The 20,567-nt window shown below is 19.2% G+C and overlaps 3 protein-coding genes across 3 annotated transcripts; 2 read left to right on the top strand and 1 right to left on the bottom strand.

Moving 5' to 3' along the window:
- Positions 1–1,699: 1,699 nt before the first annotated feature.
- Positions 1,700–4,274, top strand: MKS88_000098 (uncharacterized protein; the record flags this gene model as incomplete). Its single annotated transcript, XM_067219431.1, has 3 exons — positions 1,700–1,708; positions 1,838–2,879; positions 3,145–4,274. 3 exons carry the CDS (start codon positions 1,700–1,702, stop codon positions 4,272–4,274), a joined length of 2,181 nt encoding a protein of 726 aa, XP_067070256.1.
- A 4,196-nt stretch (positions 4,275–8,470) lies between these two features.
- Positions 8,471–9,206, top strand: MKS88_000099 (uncharacterized protein; the record flags this gene model as incomplete). The annotated part of the gene is made up of 2 exons (XM_067219433.1): positions 8,471–8,554; positions 8,688–9,206. 2 exons carry the CDS (start codon positions 8,471–8,473, stop codon positions 9,204–9,206), a joined length of 603 nt encoding a protein of 200 aa, XP_067070257.1.
- An 8,456-nt stretch (positions 9,207–17,662) lies between these two features.
- On the bottom strand, positions 17,663–18,905 carry MKS88_000100 (uncharacterized protein; the record flags this gene model as incomplete). Its single annotated transcript, XM_067219434.1, has 3 exons — positions 17,663–17,800; positions 17,925–18,749; positions 18,882–18,905. The coding sequence occupies 3 exons, from the start codon at positions 18,903–18,905 to the stop codon at positions 17,663–17,665; spliced, it is 987 nt and encodes a 328-aa protein (XP_067070258.1).
- Positions 18,906–20,567: the final 1,662 nt, after the last annotated feature.

The raw sequence follows: 20,567 nt of genomic DNA on the forward strand, positions 1-20,567 counted from the left end.
TATATTCCAATGTATACGGTTATTAAACAACATATTTCAAAAAAAAAAATTGCATATATCGTAAGAAATTAAAATAAAATGATTGTGTTTGTGAAGGAACAAAAAATTGTATATAGCTAATTTAAAAAGTTAAAAATGCTTTATTATATTAAATCTTAAATAGAATGAATAAACTTAACTATAATAAATTTAACTGTTTACTTGATAAAATTATTAAAAATTTATTTATTTATTAATATATATTTTTTTATATTACTTTTTCAATATTTTTTAATCTTTTATTTACCCAATACAAGTGAAGTGTTAAAATTAGATATAAATTTACATTATAGTAGAATAACATGTAATATATATAATACATTTAAATTTTTCTGTAATTTCGTTTGCAAATACATGTCTTAAAAATATTGTAAAATAATATACGAATATTTTTATTTTTTATAGCAAATAATATTTACTGACAGTGTTAAAGAGATATATATTCGTATAGTTATCAAATGCAGTAAAAATTGAAAAAATAAATAACAAATTTTAATCTATTTATTTGAACATTTATATTAATAATTAGAAAAAAATTATTACGAAAGTTCAACGTTTTTGTTTAATTTCATATATTATTGCATTTACATGAAATTATAATAATTTTATTTTTTATTGTAATGTTCTAACAAAAATTTTTTTTTTTTTAACCATATTGTATAATTATTTTCTTTATAAGTATAACCTAATAATTTTTCATATTTTGAATAATTTGTTAAACGCATTTTTATTAATAAATATACGTTAGTGCCCATTTTACTAATTAAAATTTAGTCCTAATGGAATCATTCGTATCCAAATGTGGCAACATATATACCCAGTAGAACACTTATATATAATAATTTATACTAATTTAAAAATATTAAATTTCATGTTTACCATAAGTAATGAAATTTATATAATTCATATATATAGAATGATTAGACAAGTTCGTACATATTAATTCCATGTATTTGCCTTAACTATAGCAAAAATTTAGTGTAATTTATATATTATTAATTCTCACCAAGGGATAAAAGGAATTAAATATAAAAAACTATTTATAAAGTTATAACATTATAATGGAATACATCAAAAATAAATAACAAAGAAGTATAAAAAGAAACATACTATAAGTACTTATGACTATTTTTCTTAGAGATTATATGTTATTTTTCACGTAAAAGTTTAAAAAGTGTCATTTACATTAATACAGGTAAAAAATAATTATACATATAAAATTTATAACTAAAAAATAAAGGATATAATACATATTTTATTGATAATTTTATACAATAATTCTTGTATTGCTTATTATTGTTACTTATATGTAATTTTATATATTTAGCTATTGAGATTTTTTTATATAAGAGGAAATATTAATTTTATAAAAAAATATATACTCATCTTTGTTTTGATATCAAAATAGGAATAGGATGCATCTACTATTGTGATAAATTCTTTTAATGTAAAACGAGATAAGAAGATTATAAAAGAAATAATAATGTATTCAATTAATTTCTAGTTATAATATAAATACTTCTGTATTTTATTAATTTCTTTTTGCTCTTAAATAATAATGATTTTAAAATTACTATATTGATAAATAAAAAGATGTAATTTCATATTTTTCTTTCTTTTTATTATTCACAACGAACTAAGATAGCAACGAAGTGTCATTATGAAATGGGTAAAATATATTCTTCCTTAATATATCTAAATTTAGATATAAACTGTTTATTAATAAAAAAAACCGTCATATTTTAAATAATATAAAATTTGATGAATAAATAATTCCTAATTATTCTTTTAATTTTAGAATTTAAGTGGACAAGGTTATGGGGTTTTGGAATATTTTAGAAATCCACAATTTAAGGAAATTATAGAATATATTAAAAAGGAAACTCCTAAATTAAAGTCTATAAGACGTAAAAATGATTTTAGAGAAAAATGCTTATATTTTGCTGAATATGTAATTGAAAAAAGGTATAAAAATCCACCTAGGTTTAAACAAGAAAATTGGGAAGCAGCACTTAAAACATGGGTAAAGCATTATTTCTTCAAGGAGAAAACTAAATATGGTATCTGTCCTGTTATTTTTGAGCAGAACGATAGAGATCTTTTAGAATTAACATATAAGGCAGAGGATTTCTTTGAAAAAAAAGAAAAAGAATTAAAAAAAATAAAACACTTAAAAGAAAAAAAAGAAATTTCAAATAATTGCATTAATGATAATAAATGTAAACGTTCATGTGAGGAATATAATGAATGGATTATATCTATGAAGAAAGAATTTGAAGGAAAACGAGTCTTCATTTTAAACAATTCTAATAAGGAATTTACAAAATTAAAGAATAACAAAACATTGAGCGACTTGGTTAAATCTGATACATTTGAAGAAATTCCTAATTGCTCATACAGGGAAACAGTCGTTAATGTTGAACTTGTATCTGAGAAAAAAGAGGAAGTTCCTGTAGGAAAACCAGGAGGAGCTCCTAAAGAACAAATTATGAGTTCATCTGGAGAAGATGGGCATTCTATGGAAGCTGCAGTTCCATCTGAAAGAAATGATCAAATGCCACAAGAAACAAGTACTTCTCATTCATATCAAGTACAACGTGAAAAAGAATCCTTACCTGAAGATCCCCCTAAAGATACTGAAGCTAATAGTGCAGAAAACACACAATATGAACCGGAAAGTATGTTACAAATTCCAGGAGATTCTGGAACAGCAGTTGAAGGAAATATAATTTTACATCAAGAAAAACCCCTAACTGATGTCCATGCAACTACTTTTACACCTTCTGCACTACCAATTCCTAACTTACCTTTTGTAACATCTGACATCCTTAAAAAGCCTGGTACCACTAATGCTTGTTATTTTTATATTTTTGAAATAAATACAATATAAAATACATATATATAAGGTTTAATTACAGGTGACAATGGAAGTACTCGTATGACGCATATACCGCCTCTTTTAATAAGCCTTCTAATTATTGTATTATTTTCTTTTATTATTAAAGTAAAATAAATGTAAAATATTAAAAATATTATAAAGATTTCCTTACTAAAATAATTTGTTGTATAAATACATTTTGCTAAAATTGTAGTATTTTTTAACAGGGTTGTTTAAAAAAAAAAAAAAGATAAAAAGAAGAGAAGTTAAATTTCTGAGAATATTAGTACCTTCCTATTATAAAAGAAGTAAATTTTTAAGACAAAGTCATTTGGAGCACCCAATAAATGAAGAAGAAGAAATAATTAAAAAAATAAAAATACAAGAACATAATATGAACAAAAATGAAAATGTATCATACGGAAAAAAGGACAGATCCATAACTATTATAGAAGTACATATGGAAATACTGGAAGAATGCAGAAATAAAGAATGGGAATATAACAAAGGAGAATTTTTAGCAATATGCCAAGAAGTATTAACAAAAAAAGAAAATAGAAACTACACTAACTTAAAAGATGATGAAGTAGTAATGGATAATATTAAAAGTACCAATGAAATTGAAAAACAAAAAAGTCTATGGAGTAAATGGGTGGAAAGACATAAAATATTGTTGGAAAAATTGAGAAAAAAGGATTGGTTTAACAATCTGAAAAATGATTGGAAAGAAGAAAGTTCATACATAAAAAATAGCGAAAAATTAAGAAAATATCTTTCAAATGAAAATGAACAAGATCCATTTTTAGAAAGAAAAAAAGATATATGGAGACGTTGGGTATCAAGGAAGGGTACTATTGTAGAAAAATATTTGGAAGAGGACTTGTTTGAAAAATTGGCAGAGGAAATATATAATATATTAGATACATATGAAAATGAAGGAAGAAAGGATGATATATTATTTATGAATAAAGAAGAATTGGAAAACAAAAAAAATTATGAAGAATTATATAAATATTTTAAAAAAAAATTACTAGAAAAACTGTGCATACTAGTATTTATGATGGTATTAGAGGAATGTAAAATTGAGGAGTATATAGAAAATATGGAATCACATTTTGATAATTCTATAAATGAATGTATGACAGGAAAAAACTTAGATATTAGACCAGAAAATGAGGAAAACTTAATTGATATTAACGTCGATGTTTTAGAGAATAGAAAAAATAATAAATTTAATGCTTATGAAGAAGAAACTTTTAGAGAAGTACTGGAAGAATGGATAAGAGAAAATGATACCCATGTGAATTCCTTAGATAGTGTCAATAACGTATACAAATTTGATCAAATCGTAGAATAATACATCTTAGAAATTGATAAGAACATACTAAAAATATACTTTAACAATATTTAAAAGAAGTCAAACCATATCCTTGAAACAAATTTATTAAAATTTTTGGTGCCTAAAGGGAACAAAGAAAAGGAAGAATGTAAAGTAAAGAAAAATATAAAAGCTAAAACGAGGAATGAAATATGAAGATTAAAAAGTTATTATTTTAAAAATATTACCCCTATATATAATATTTTATTGTTGCTTAAGAATATCTCTAAGAAAGTTATATTTAATACAAGATTCAATAAAATTAGCAAGACAGTAACGTCTATATAAAAAATATATTAATTTTTATATGTTATATTTTAGCATATTTATATATGGAGTTTTGAGCAAAGTTTTTTTGTTTGATTCCTTAATAAATATTTTTTTTTAATGAAATAATGGGATATATTAAATTTATATCTTATATTTTTAAATTGTATTTACTTTATTATATATATTTTAGATAAATATATAGTAAAATATTTGGTACCCGGTTCCCATAATATTAATATTTATGCGAATACTAAGATCCTGCATCAAATTTTGTTTTTAGTTATATATATATTATGTTATTTCCTAATTTTTTTTCCATTTTTATTTAAATAATTAATTTCATTAAACTTCTTTTATTTGATTTAATACTGAATTTTTTATTTTTATAACATAATAATGTTATGTTTTACCGTAAGTGGAGTAAATTTTTATATATATTTAATATTAAGATCATATATAGTGAGCCATGAAAAAAAAAAAAAATTATAAGATTCTATAATAATTTATTTTTCATTCATGTTAAAATATAGTGATACACGTTACGTCTAATAGAATGATCCGATACGAATAATATTATATAAAGATTAATGAATGGTTATTAACCGAATATATAATTTAACAAACAAAATATAAATATTCATTGATTAACAAGAAATGGGATAATAATACGCATGTAATAAATAACTGCGTAATGTAGAGATACAATGTACTTCATTAATAACATTTTATTATAATTCGTAATTTACATTCTTTATATTTGTAAAATGGAGAATAAAAAAACAATTTAGACATGTCCTCGTAGTATACATCGTATATGTTAGATATCTATAAAATGATGTTTTGTATTTCCTAATTATGGGATAAAAAATTAATGATTAAAATATTTCTGACTATGTGAAAAATATGTTTACTGTCCTTAAATTAATTCTAAAAGATACTTAAGAAAATATATTATTGATTTAGTATTCTTAATTAATTACGAATACATATATATATGTACACAATGTTTTAATTAGTGGTGAAACATGATAATATTAGACCATTTGATCCAAATAATATTTTATCTAGTATTTTTCTATAATATAATATTAAATATGTTAGAAAAATTGCGAACTAGGAAGTAAAATATAGATATAATGAAATTTTTTATGTTATTTTTTATTTTTCTAAAAATTTATTTTTAAAGATTTTGAATATATCATTAATTTTTTTCATTTACTTTTGTTTAATTTTATCATATGTTTTTGTTTTATGTAATATAATTCTACAAGTAAAAGGAAAAAATATTCTTAAATTCATATTAAAAAAAGAATAATTTTATTACTTAAATTATATATAAGACAAATATAATTTCTCAGAAATTTTTTGTTAACTAAATTTAGGAAAAATTCATACATATGTACAATAGAAAAATAAAGCACAATACTATTATACCTTCATATTTTCTGTTAATGTTATTGTATATAATAAAATATATTTTATTTTTTTGGATACTCATTATACAAGTGTTTTGGACTTACATTGATGAATAAATAAATTTTATGCATTATATATTTCTACTAAATGCAGCTTATTTATTTAGAATAAGTCTTATTTATAATATCTATGATAATATATGTACTGCAGGAATTTACCAAACTTTCGTAAAGAAGTAATGAATAATAATCATTATATATCTCTTCATTATATATTTTTAAGTCTTACTAGGTTGTATATAACTTTTTGAAAATTAATCCTTTCGGTATGTATTCACCTCGAAATAACATGGGCAATAATACTTAATATGTAACATATTAATATCATTCTTTTATGTATGTATATATATATAGAAATTATTGCATATAAATTTTTATAATATTCAGTTTTTTTTATATATTTACTATCTTATTACTTATTTTTATATTAAAAATGCAAGAATAAAAACACACATTAATTAATATTTCTTATGTCATTTAACATAGTAATTTATGCTTTATATATAAAATTCACGTATAAGGAAAATTTCTTAGGCTTTGTTTAATCCCCATTACGGACTTATTGCATGTGTCATAGGGTATAATCCCAAGAATCACAATGTGGGTTAAGATTTAATGTATTAGGAATGTGTTCTGAATATTCAAAATATATATTATACAGGGCTATATAAATATAAATAACACCTAAATAATTAACAATATAAAATTTCATGAAAAGCTATTTTACATACTAATATATTTTTCTAGTTTTAGAAAATAATTTTTTTTTATTATATATGAATATTTTGGTGGCCACTTAAAACGAATTTAGAAAAAATTAATAAAATTTTTTAAATCAACTAACATGATGTTATTTACTATGTTTTATATGTAAGTGATATATGAAATAGTTTTCTAGATATTCGTGATCAGATTTTATCCTAAATTTTGTTATAATAATGAAAAAGAAAAAGGTAACACTTATAACTATATGAATTTATTATATATGTAGTAAATATAAACTTACATATACCCATCATATATAAAGAAAAAAATTTCTAATAGAATGTACTTATATGTATATGTTTATATAAACATAATTAAAATAATGTGTCATTTCAAAAATAAAATTAATGTATAAGATAATTTAAATTATTAATTATTTACTCTTTATATAGCAAATTATATTTTATAAATAAAAAATATGTATTAAATCAAGAAATGTGGTTAAATTATGTTGATGAATAATCGTCTAAATAAACTCTTTAATAGTATATGACAAAAACAAAAAAATAATATAATTTTAACCAATAATTATTTAATCACTAACTATAATGATTCATTTTTCTTAACAATTTTTATATTGTTCTATTGCATTTTATAGTAAACAAAATTTTCTCTATTGTTTCACATATTTTCTTATTATATATAATTAAAAGAAAAATTCAACGTAGTATAATTATAAAAAGTGTCAATTATATATAATATAAATCTTTATAACATTTTATATATATATGAAGCTTCAGTTTTTTATTAATTTTTTTATTTTTTTTTAATTATATTTTTTAATTGTAAGAATTTTATAAAATAATTTGTACGAGTTCAAATTCTTATTTGCAATATTATTTATTATATTTGAAATTTTGAAATAATATTATAGGAACATTAGGTATATGGTATAGGAAGAATTATGATTCAATCATTTAAAAAAGTTAATATTAATTTATCTGTTAAAATATAACAGAAAGTAACCTCAGTCAAAATAATATATATAAATTTTCATTATCAATTCATTTAAGAATATTTGTTTAAAATACAAAATCATGTTATATATTATATACTTCTTATGTAATGAATTAAATTCTATTAAATCTATAAATATTTTTTTTCGATATAATAATATTAATTTGCATATTAGAAAAAATTTTTTTTTCCACATATAATATTTTAGCTGACTCCAAAAGAGTTTGCTTTTTTTTAAATGCAAATATCAATTAAAAATATATTTTAAAAATCTTATATCTATTATGTTATCTAATTTTATTAGATCTTATCTATTTCTATAAAAGATTAAGGAAACACTTTAATAATACGAGAAATTAATATATACATTATTTGCAGCTTTTTGTAGGTACAATTATAATATAATAATTATATGTTTTTTAATAATTTTTTAAAATTTATTTTATATATTTAATCTTAATAATATTTTTACTTAGAAATATTATTATACTATTTACTATTTAATGAATTTTTTTTTTTTTTACTTTTGAATGTATGATATAATTAAACATTAAGTAGAGAGAGCTAAAAAGTTTTAAAAATTGAAGGAACTGGTAACAATAAGGAAAACCTATAACATGCCTCCTATTGAGTATTATAGAAAAGGTTGTATGGATAAAATTTATATTAACACATAAGATTAGCATTTAACTTAAATAATTTTAAATAATGGTACAAACAAAAAAATATTGTAAGGTCATTAAAATTTTTTTATTTGCCCTTTTGATATGGAAGTGTCAGAACTTCTATGAAGTAAGATAATTATTATATTCATTAATTTTTTCCCATTTTTTATAATCTTATATTTTAATTTTATAGTTAATATTTAATTTATATGGAAGTATGGCTGTTTTTTTAAACATAAAATATTTTCTGTAATTTTTAGGCAAATACTTACGGCAAATCATGTATAAAAAGGTGCATCCTGGATAATGCATTAGATCTAAGGGTAAATAGATTACTATATGATGAAACAGATGTAGAATTAGAACGAAAATATGTGTCTTTAAAAAAAAAAGCAGAGAAAATAGTTAATGAAGATGAATACAATTTTGGAAATAGATTAAATAAATTAATGAAAATTTGTGATTTAGCAAAAGAATACAATATGTTATTGTATAATCGCGATGCTGAAAAATCATGTAGCTCACTAACTTCTAAAGATAATTTTGATAAATCCCGTGATTCATTAATATATGATAATTATATTCAGTATAAACATCTAAGAGAATCATTAATAATGGATAAATATATGCCAAAAAGAACAAATATATTTTCTTCGTATTATAAGAAGTTTAAGAAATTGGATAAAAAATTTGACGGAACAATTGCAAAATTATTAGGGTTAAGGCCAGGTTTTGAATTAGGAATTAAATTAGGTTTTGAAGCAAAATTGTCGAATTAGAGTTTACATTCTATTTTTAAATTACATTGTAATTAATTTATATATATATGTGTATATAAATAAAAAATATATTTGTTTTATGTAGTTGTTATTTTTTTATTAAAGTAATGAAGATACTTTAAAAATATTAATTACAAGTTTCAGAATGTTGCTCAGAAGAAATAATAGCATTTCCCCATATAGGATTAGGTCCAAAATATGAAGTTGTAAATACACTGAAATTTTACTATATATGAAGAGAATATAAATGATGCTCATATATAGTAGTTTTTTTTATAGTTTTCTTTTTTAAGGTTTATTTTTTTAAATTGCTTACTTCAAAGTTCACTTTGAATAATAGTTGATAATTTTAATTAATAAAAGGATTTTTTTTTCAGTTTTTTTTTTTTTTAATTTAATCAATTTGTTCTTTTAATTATAAATATTATATTTAACTCAGAAAATGTATATTTAGAAAATATTATATTTTAATTTACGTGAGACGATAATAAGATTTCATATATATAAATATTATTTAATATGTTTAAGTATGAAATAAGAAATAACAAAAAAAAATTAATGACTATACAGAAGGTACCTTTTATCATATACCTAAACACATAGTTAACATTTTTACTACTAATGATGTATTTACATTAAGTGATCCATGAAAAATATAAATTAGAATTTTCATTTTGTATAAAACTTTTACGATTATACATATATTTTGGATATTCTATTATTACTGAAATATGCGGTAATGATGATAATTATTATAATATTTAAGAATTCTTTTTTTTTTTTTTTTTTTGTTATAGTTAATAGCTTTTATTTTATATAATTTTTGTTATACTAATGGAATTTAACATTATAAGATAATTATCGAATAAATGTTATCTTGATATATGTGTATAGATTTTAAATTAATTGGAGGCTCCCCTTAATAAGTTAATTTTTTGATAATATTTTTATACCCATGTATATTTTATTCTATTATACCCATAGAATGACATGAGGTCACTATGTACCTTTGTAGTGCACTAACATTGGAGTATGACGAAGTAGACACAATTAAAAAGGAGAATATACTTTTGAATTCATGGTTTTGGTAAACAAGTAATAGTATGTTTTTTAAATTATATGGAACTGCTTAGGACAATACATCTTTGTTATAACAGATAGATAAAACGATATTTCATAAATTATTATTTGTGAAAAAATAAATGTTATTAATGTTTATATTTTTCAGCATTAAATCATTTTTGGCATAGTCCATTAATATTTAGATATTTTTAATAATAGCTTAAACGATGAATTTCCTTTTAATGATTATGAACTTCACAAATAAAAAAGAATAAAATTATAGAAGATTATTAAATTTTATATTTTAAGATCCCTGTTAAATTCATATAGAATTAATACATAGAGTATTATATAAGCTATTAATATGCTTCTTTATTTTTTAGTTATTATACGAAAAGATTCTTTTTTTTATATATTTTTTGGTCACTCTAAAAACAAAAGTTATGAGCTAAAATAATTAAATCATGTATCCATAACTATACAAACATTATAAAATAAGTAAACTAATAAATATAGTTAAAAATATAATAAAACACATAAAATTGAATTAAGACGAACTACTTATATTACACATTTATATTATACACGCATAGTGATTTATTTATAATTTGATGGGTATTTTAAAATATTAGTATATAATAGTTAGTAGTGTGCTATAATTCGATGAGTTTGTTTTAAATTTCATATTACATGAAAATATACGTAGAAGGAATAATAATTTATAAAGAAAATTCATAAATTTTTTTAATAAATTGTAATATTATATTATCGTATTGTATATTTAATTTTAAAAAATGGATTTATAAATTACAGTGTAAATTGAGTCTTCAACGAATATAAGAATAATTCTTTTATGCTTCCTTTTTTTTTTATTTCGAAAAATATAGTTATATGACATAATTTTTATAAAAAGAAGATAAATATAAATATTATAACGTTTTAGTAAAATTAACGGTATTGTAATATAACATTTCATTGTTATTTTACTATCTTAAAAAAATAGCGAAAGCAACATAATATAATTTCGTATTTTAATAAACAGTGTGTAAATTAAGTTGTGTTGTTTCATATTTAATATGGATTAATATTTCACCTATGTTCGAATTATAAATACTCATGTAACACATTTATATTAATATCGTACGATAATTTATTTGGACTTCTTTTTATAACTTTTTTTTACTATTTATTTCGTTATATTTTCTTTGCAAATTTATTTTAAATAATTTATTTACCAAAAAGTTTATATGATATGCAATGAGAAATGTAATACCCGAGAAAATGAATTTTTAATATCTACACTATTCAAAATGAAAAGGAAAAACAGATATAATGTTGTAATTAACATTTGTAGATTATTTCACAAATAATAGAATTATAATTGAACAAAAAATTCGTGTAATAAATATTTTCCATTTAATAAAAATGTTTCATATTTTTAATGTGTTATAATTGTCTTCAGCTGATATATTTCAACAATTGTAGTATTTTACAATTTTTTAATTTTGTGTTTTATAAATTATTGCAAAAAGCACATGTAAATATCTTAACTATTTATGGTATCTTTAGAAAAGATTTTTATGTACGGGTCTTTGAATAACGTAGATGAATAATTATTCTCGATAAACTTATCCTCCTTATATTAAAATGAATGTATAGCCCATACATTAAATTTGCATCAAGAATAAATTATAAGTTTAATATATATAATATAATTTGAAGTTCGAATATTGAAAAAGCATTTCTTACATTTCGTAACATATAAATGTAATTACAGAATAAGTACATAAAATAAATTTTTATATATTACTATTATACCGTGTAATATCATATTTTACATGTAATATTGTAGATAAATATCGATTTAATTTTTACTTAAATTAACAATTTGTCTATTATATGTCAATAATGACACTATAAATTAATAATGAAAGAAATTAAATAAAATTTGGATATAAGAAGTAACTATTTGTATTTTATAACTAGTAAAAAAGAATACAATGTTCATCAATAGAATATGGGATATATGTAATATATATTTTTTTTCATATAAATATATAAAAAAAAAAAAAATACACGTTCTTTAATTATCACAGTCATAGAAATAGCGAATAGTAATTAACATAATGGAAGTAACAATGTAATTTTTTTTTTCTTTTAAAATAACTGTTCATGTCATATTTTTTGATTATTCTATTTCTCTTTAAAGAGAATTAAAAAAATTATCCTTGAAAATAAAAATTTATAAATTAATACTTTTTTTAATTTTTCTTTTTTTTATAGATTAATTTGAAGATAATAAGAATTTTGATGAACGATATGTAATAATTTATGTCTCTTATATTTAGCATAAGATCTTAATGAAATTTGTTTAGGGTGTAATACAAGAGCAATATTCGTTTAATTTGTTGTTTTATTAAAAAAATAGTAGAAGACTGAGTTGAATACTCCAAACTTTTTAAAATATATGATGGATATTGAGTATGGTAATTGTTATAATCACTTGATCTGTTAGTTATATGGCAAAATAAAAGACTGTGATTTTTATGCCGTATTCACTAATGAACTATTCAGCAAGATGGATATAGCTTTAAAAGGAATACATTGTAAAGATTAACAATTGGAATAGTTCTATGAAAAAGGTACAAAATAATATAATATAGATGTACTAAATGATAAAAAAGAATTGCATTCTTTTTATAACATTATATAATAATATAAAAACCGCAATGAAAAAGAGTAAAGTTTCAAACAAACAGAAATATTGCATATAATTATGGAATATTAAAAATGAAACACAAAAAATAAGATTAATGAAAGTATGCTTAAATTATATTATCGCACAATATTATTGTCAAAGTGGAATCTCTAAATTAAAAGGAAAAATGAAAAAAATTTGAAAAAAAAAATTGAATTAATTTTTTGTTCCACGATATAGATTATTATTATTGTGTTCTCTACAATAAAGTATAAATTATTAACAATATAATATTCTTTTAATTATAACAGACATTATAATAAATTATTTTTTTTTTTTAATAATATTTTTTTAAAAACTTAAAATTTATATAACGATATTTTTTTTTACAGCAAATGGCAAATAAAAATATTTTTAAATATATATTATAAAATTTACATATTATTCTTATAAAAAACTAGCTATTAATAAAATAATAAAGTTTAAATTCATTAATAAATATTCCATATATGCAAATTAATTAATTAATAAACTAATTAGATAATTTTTTATCAGTTTCTTTTTGAATTAATAGAAAAAAAATTATATGATTTAAGAATATTATTAAATATTAGTTTTATAGAGTAAGGAATATAGACAATATAGGATATGCACTGTTATATATGAAAATAGAAAATAATAATTTAAAAAATGCTTTCCTGTTAATAATTATAAATTTATAAACATTACATTTTGGAAAAAGTTGTTATTGTAAAATATTATTTATATAATTAAAAAAATAAAGTAGCAGTTATGATTAACGGTGAGAGTACTATTATGTATAACATTCTATATTACATTAATAATGGCACTTTTATTTTTAAAAAGTCTTTAATATAGTTATAGAGTAAAAATTATAATGAACTAACAAATCTATAAAAGAACATACATTTAAAAGGTAAATAAATTATAGTTTTTTATTTTTGAATAATTCTTTTTGGAAAATTATAATATTCAATTTCAAATTATGTCATTATATTTAAATGATTCAAATTAAAGCGCTTATCATTTATTGCGGATTATTTTTAATTAAATATATTTATATAGTAAAAATAATAATATATTAAAGAAAAAATAATAAAAATAAAAAGATATCACAGTTAAAATTGAGATGGAAATGTAATATGAAGATGCATTAATTTTACAATATTTTAAGTGATATATATTTCATAATATAATTAACATACATTTTTTATATATGCATAATAAATAGGAAGGAATACAGATATAATTTATTAATATATTTAATTTAGTAATTTTTATCTTGATAATTTTAGGGGAAATATGTTATTTTTTCATATATTCATATACTTTTCATAATATTAAAAGCATATTTCAGAGGCATAACTTATACTGTGATATTGAATAAATAGTATTTTATCAAAAATAATTTGATCATTAAAAAGTTGCTATTTTCATATGTTTGTTTTCGCTATATATTGTAATCCTTATAATGATAATCATATAATGTATGCAAAGTAAATTATTTTAATCATCTAATATTTAACTTTATATTATTGTTCTCTTTAAAAAATATTATTCTTTTTAGTAAATAATTAAAATATTAAAAAAATAAATTAATTTAAATTCTATTTTTAAATTAAAAAAAGAAAATATGTAAAAATTAACAATATTATATTTTTATTTTTTTAATATATATATATTATTTTCGTTACAACAATTACAATAATTCTTATTTGGTTTTGCTTTAAATTTTAGCACAATATCATATAATCTCTTTTTTACTCTAAGTTAATATTACTATGTAAAGTATAAATTACCTCTTTTTGATACTTTATAATAGTCCTCTTATTACTTATTGGATATATTATGTACAATAAGTGCGTCCTTGTATTTTTGAAATAGTTTCTAATAAAAAAAATTTATTTATCGTTTCAATACATACAATTATAAGTTGTTGTGGACATTAAACATTTATCATTTAAGTTGTTTGTCATTTTAATTTTTAGTGTGCTTTATATATACTATAACATTACATGTAAATTAAATATATACTTTTAATAATATTTTATAATAATGAACTTTTACTAGTAAAATCATAATATGCATGCAAATAGTGGCATGTATTCTAAATGTGCTCATTTTCTTTCATAAATATACACTACCAGATAAACAAATAATATAAAATATGAGTTTTCCATAGTAAAATCATTGTGGAACTAGTTTTTTATTTTAAAATAATAATAATAATATATGTTTCTCATCAGATGCACATTGATTGCTGTATTTCGTTTTCTGTATATTTTTAACAATTTTATTTTAATATTATATTAAAATATTACTGTTTTAAAAGAATATAATATATTTATTCGCTTAAAAGGAAGAAATATATCAGTACATTCATAACCATGGATAATTTTAATGCACTTTCGTATATAAAAAAAATTGAATTACGTAATTCATTAGCTGGTGTTCTTTTTATAGCATATTAGAATATCTTATGTTATATAGAATAGTTATTTTTAATAAGTATAATTTAATACGAAATAATATAAATTTTGATTAAGTGAATGTTCATATAATTTAAATGTTTAATATGACTATCCTTTGTATATACAGAGTTTAAGCTTTATAATTTTGGAAATTATAATTAGTTATAGATAAATACACAAAAATTTAATAAAAGTATTACACTCTATTTTTTATTGTAGATATTCTATAGCTCCAAGAATTAATATTTCTTTATTAAAGCATATATTTAAAAATATTTATGCATCTCATAGAGAAATGTATTACTTGTGTTTTATATGACCATTATATGAATCTAATATTCGTAAAAAAAATTTTACATGTAATTCTACTTTTTCTGATAAAGTGGAAAACATTAAAATATATTGCATCACTTTTAATTGCAATATTAAAGGAATAAATGCAATAAACACAAATTCACTGATGATTGAGATTTTTTCATTTAATTTTAATAAATAATTCAAGTCATAAAGAGTAACTTAATTAAAAGCATTTAAAAAATAAATAATATAAAAAAATAATATATAAATAATATACCTTTAGAACAAAAACATTATGATAAATCTCTTTAGAGTACATAAGAATTAGAATATTATAATTTATTATTCCCTTGTTATATTTTCAAGGTGTTGCTTAATATTAATATTATATTTAATAAAAGTATTTATATAATAGTATTATATTATGAACTACAGTATCTTCTTTTCTTCAAAATAAAAATAATAGTTTATATTAATTGCCTTTTACTTATGGAAAATGTCTATATTATTAATATGCATTATTATATACTATGAATGACGTTAAGTCTGTGGTAAAAAAATATTTTATTTCAATTTTGTTTTTTCTCAGAATATAAATAATTCCAAAGGCATATATATGATTCTATTAACAATTAATTGAATTATTTAAAATAAAGTGTATTTAGTATAATATAAGTTATTATGTTCCATAAATGTTCAACGTAAAATAAATATAAATTTAATACTTCTCTGCATTTAAAAAATAAACTATTATTTATTTATTTAGGTCCATTATCTTATTTTATTTCTTATTTGTAAAAATATTGCCTTATGTTCAACTAATAAAATAAGTCTTCTTTTTATTTAATAATTATGTGGATAATTAAAACATTACATAATAAAGAAAAACTCTGACATATTTAATTTAGGATAAACAATTTCATACTATAAGCGGCATTAATTTCATATTAATATTGTTTAGTCTTTCAGTTTTTATAAATTTACTTTAATTGTTATATAATTTCCAATGCAATTATCTACTTGTGTTTTAATAATATACATTTTTTATTTATTTGTTATTTAATTCATGTAATCACAGACGTTCACCAAGGATTATAATAATAAATATTATATATTTATTCGCCTACTTTCACTTATTAAAAGTGAATAATTTTAGTTAAAAAATGTTGATATACTTCAACTTAAATATTATATAATATGTTGTAAGCATATGCACCTATCCCTTATACCATAAAATACAAAATGAATATTTTTATCATTCTGTTTGCAAATTAATATAATATATATTTATTACCACATTAGAAAAAAAGCATATATTTATATAATATATAATTAATATATCATTATAATAATTTTCTCTTATATAGCAGGCCTTTAAAAATATTTCATTCTTATACTTTAAAGAATTGTATATTTATTGTAGTTCTCCGTAATGATTTATAACTTAAAAATTAATGGATGAATATATATATTTATATAAAATAAATATATATTACATATAATAACATTTACACCTTAGTATTTATATATTTTTATTACATAACGCTAATCACTAAATCAATAGGAAAAAAAAAAAAAATAATTAATTTTCATAATTTTATGTTCTGTAACATATAAAAATAAGAATTAATACTTCTGTATAAAAATATATTTTTCTATTATGTAAATTATAAGTATTTTGTTTCTTTAATAAAGGTACTAAAACTTCCCAAAAAAGAATAATAAAAAATACGTATAAGGGTATAATATTCAAATGAATAATAATTATTACTATGTCATTTATATAAGCAGTTTTTATTTTTTTTTGTTTTAGTAAGTTAATTTACTTTCAGAATAAGATTTAAATGTGTCTTAATTTGTCTGTCATAAAACATTTTATAATACATGTGCAATTAGAATTAAATACTTCATATAGAATAATAAGATAAATAAATATTTCTGTCTTCTAAATTTAACTTTTTGTGTTTTGCATAATAGAATTTCTCTAATAATTCATTTTGATCTAAAAATGTTTCTTTATTTTTATTTTTCCTGTAGTGATAAGTCTAATATAAAAATAAAAATATTAAAAAAATAAAATTTTTATTTTGTAATTATATTTTTTTAAGGAAGATTTATTATACAGAAATGTGTAGCGAAATTATATTTTATAACGGAATATTTATTTACTTTATAGAATAAGAATAATGTGAAAAGTAGTCCTATTGTAACGAATCCAAATGTTATTGCTTTGTAAAAAGGATCATCTAAAACGTTTATACGTGTTCTTTCAGATGAATGTTGATTTATCATTATAACGTCCCTATCAATAATTAATTCTTGAATTAGTTTTTTCCAATAATCAATGGATATATTATGTTTACATTTTAATTCGGATAAGAGATCATATGGGCTATATTTTTCTTCACATTTAAAATATTGTGAACACATGTTCATGTAGCTGTCTTTCTGAAAAAAGTATTTACAGCAATTCGTTATATGTTGTTCGTATATATTTTTTATCTGTTCAAGATAGTCACAATACTTTTTTTTTTCTGAACCAGGAGAACCTTTTTTATTTTTAATGTGATTATAACTTTTAAAATAATAGTACAAATGTTTTTCTTCTTTCCATACATTAAAATTATCATCAAAGTAAAATATACAATCTTTTTTTACTATATTTTTATATGCAGAAAGGATAGAGTGATTAAGTTTTGTTCTATCATCTGGGTGAAAAGTTTTATTCCCTTTAATATCTAATTCACTTATAATTTGATCATATATCCAGTAAGTGAAGTAAGAACATTCATCATAATTAATATTTTCTTTTTTTTTAGTTTTATTAAATTTTTTTAAGTAATCTATAATATTATTACAAATAGTTTTTACATTTTGATCTTTCCATTTCGATTTAGTGTCTTCTTTACAGTAATCAACGCTTAACTCATTATTTCCATCTTTATAAAGATCATCATATTGTTTATATTCAGGTAACTCTTTTAAAATACTTTCCTAAAAATGTATTAGAAGAATTCAGCATATAAATATTTAAATTTTTATTTTAAAAAAATTTTTGATTCTTAATGGGGTATAATGTATTAAAATAACAATTAACAGGTATATTAATAAGTGTAAAATATATACCAAATCTCCTGTTGACGCACTCATTCTATTTTGAGGAATATCAATTAAATAAAAAAATCATAATTTAGAACACATAAATATAAATATATATATAGAATAATAGCATCTGATAAAGTGATAAATTATGTACATTTTATATGAAATATAAAGAGTTAATAAATATTTATTTTTGAGAATTATAATATATTTATAGATTTTGGATTATATTATAATAATTATATACTTACAACACGAAATAAACATTTTTGAGGTAGAAAAAAATAAAATGAATATTACAAATATAATGTTTATATTAAAATAAAATATTATGTGGAAAATATTTATCTTGTAAAATTTAATTTTATAAAAGTACTAAGAAATTCTCTTAATTATATATATTAGGTAAAAATATAACTAAATAACGTATATATTTTTACGTTATTTTATAATAAAATCTTCACTAAATTATCCTATTTCATTTCGAAAATATTGTATTTATCTATATATATATATAATTAATTTTCCTTCATTATGATTAACTTGGGTACAATAATCAATTACATATCATATATATTAGTATAATTTTTCTTTGTAATTATAATAATGAATATTATATTTTATTATCTTTATATTAATGTGTATTAGGAATTAAAAAAAATTTTTAAATAATTGATATATGATATATATTATAATATATAACAAATTTTTTATGTATTCTCTATTATAAAAAAAAATTTTATTTATAAATAATAAGTATAAAAAATACAATTTATTTTGTAATTTAAAAAATTATATATATTTCTCTCTTTATTATTCTTCGAGGAAATTAAAATCTATTTTATTTTACTTTGCACCAGTAATAATGTAATATACATGCTTAAAGAAATAACTATTACCATATATGCATAAAAAAAATTAGTTTTTGTTTTAAGTTATTCGGAATAAAATTATTTTAAGAAATTTTAAAATTCACTATATTAAAAAGATTACATTGAGGATAAAATAATATATTAAATGCTATCCAAAATAAAAAAAATATTCACGAAAATTTGATAAAAAAACATTTATTTTATCTGTAAACTATATTCTAATAAATCTTTTTTCATCAATTATATATATATTGAAATAATTCATAAATTTTTTATTTTTATATAGAAAAATATATATTTATCAATTATTGTTTTATTTATTTGTAATTTTATAATTAAATATTCGCTTCTGTTATAATAATTAATGAAAAGAAGCAAAAATTGATATATAATCTTTCTTATATTTTTTAATATTTTGTGTACCCAAGTGGAATAACTTCATTCAGCTATTATCTGTAGCATTATTTTTAGTATATTATGGTATTATTACATATCAGTTCATTTACTATTATATTAAATAAGTTGTCGTAAAAACTCGTATGATATAATAAAGGAAAAATTAATTATAATTATTAATGTATGGAAATGAATATACTATTTTTTTAATAATTTAATGGAGCTATAAAATTTTTTTTATAATATTTTATTTTTTCTGCTATAATATCAGTGTTGACATATTGAGAATTAGTTTTTTTCCCGTATACATAATATATTGAGTTAGAGAATAATTATATAAGTGAATGAGTTTATATTATTTAATTAAATTCACTATGTTACAGTATTGTTAAATCTAACTTATAATACATTGCGTTATTTCATGTACTATTTATTTTAACCT

Source organism: Plasmodium brasilianum (assembly GCF_023973825.1).
Source record: "Plasmodium brasilianum strain Bolivian I chromosome Unknown PB_00_02, whole genome shotgun sequence".
Taxonomy (NCBI): domain Eukaryota; phylum Apicomplexa; class Aconoidasida; order Haemosporida; family Plasmodiidae; genus Plasmodium; species Plasmodium brasilianum.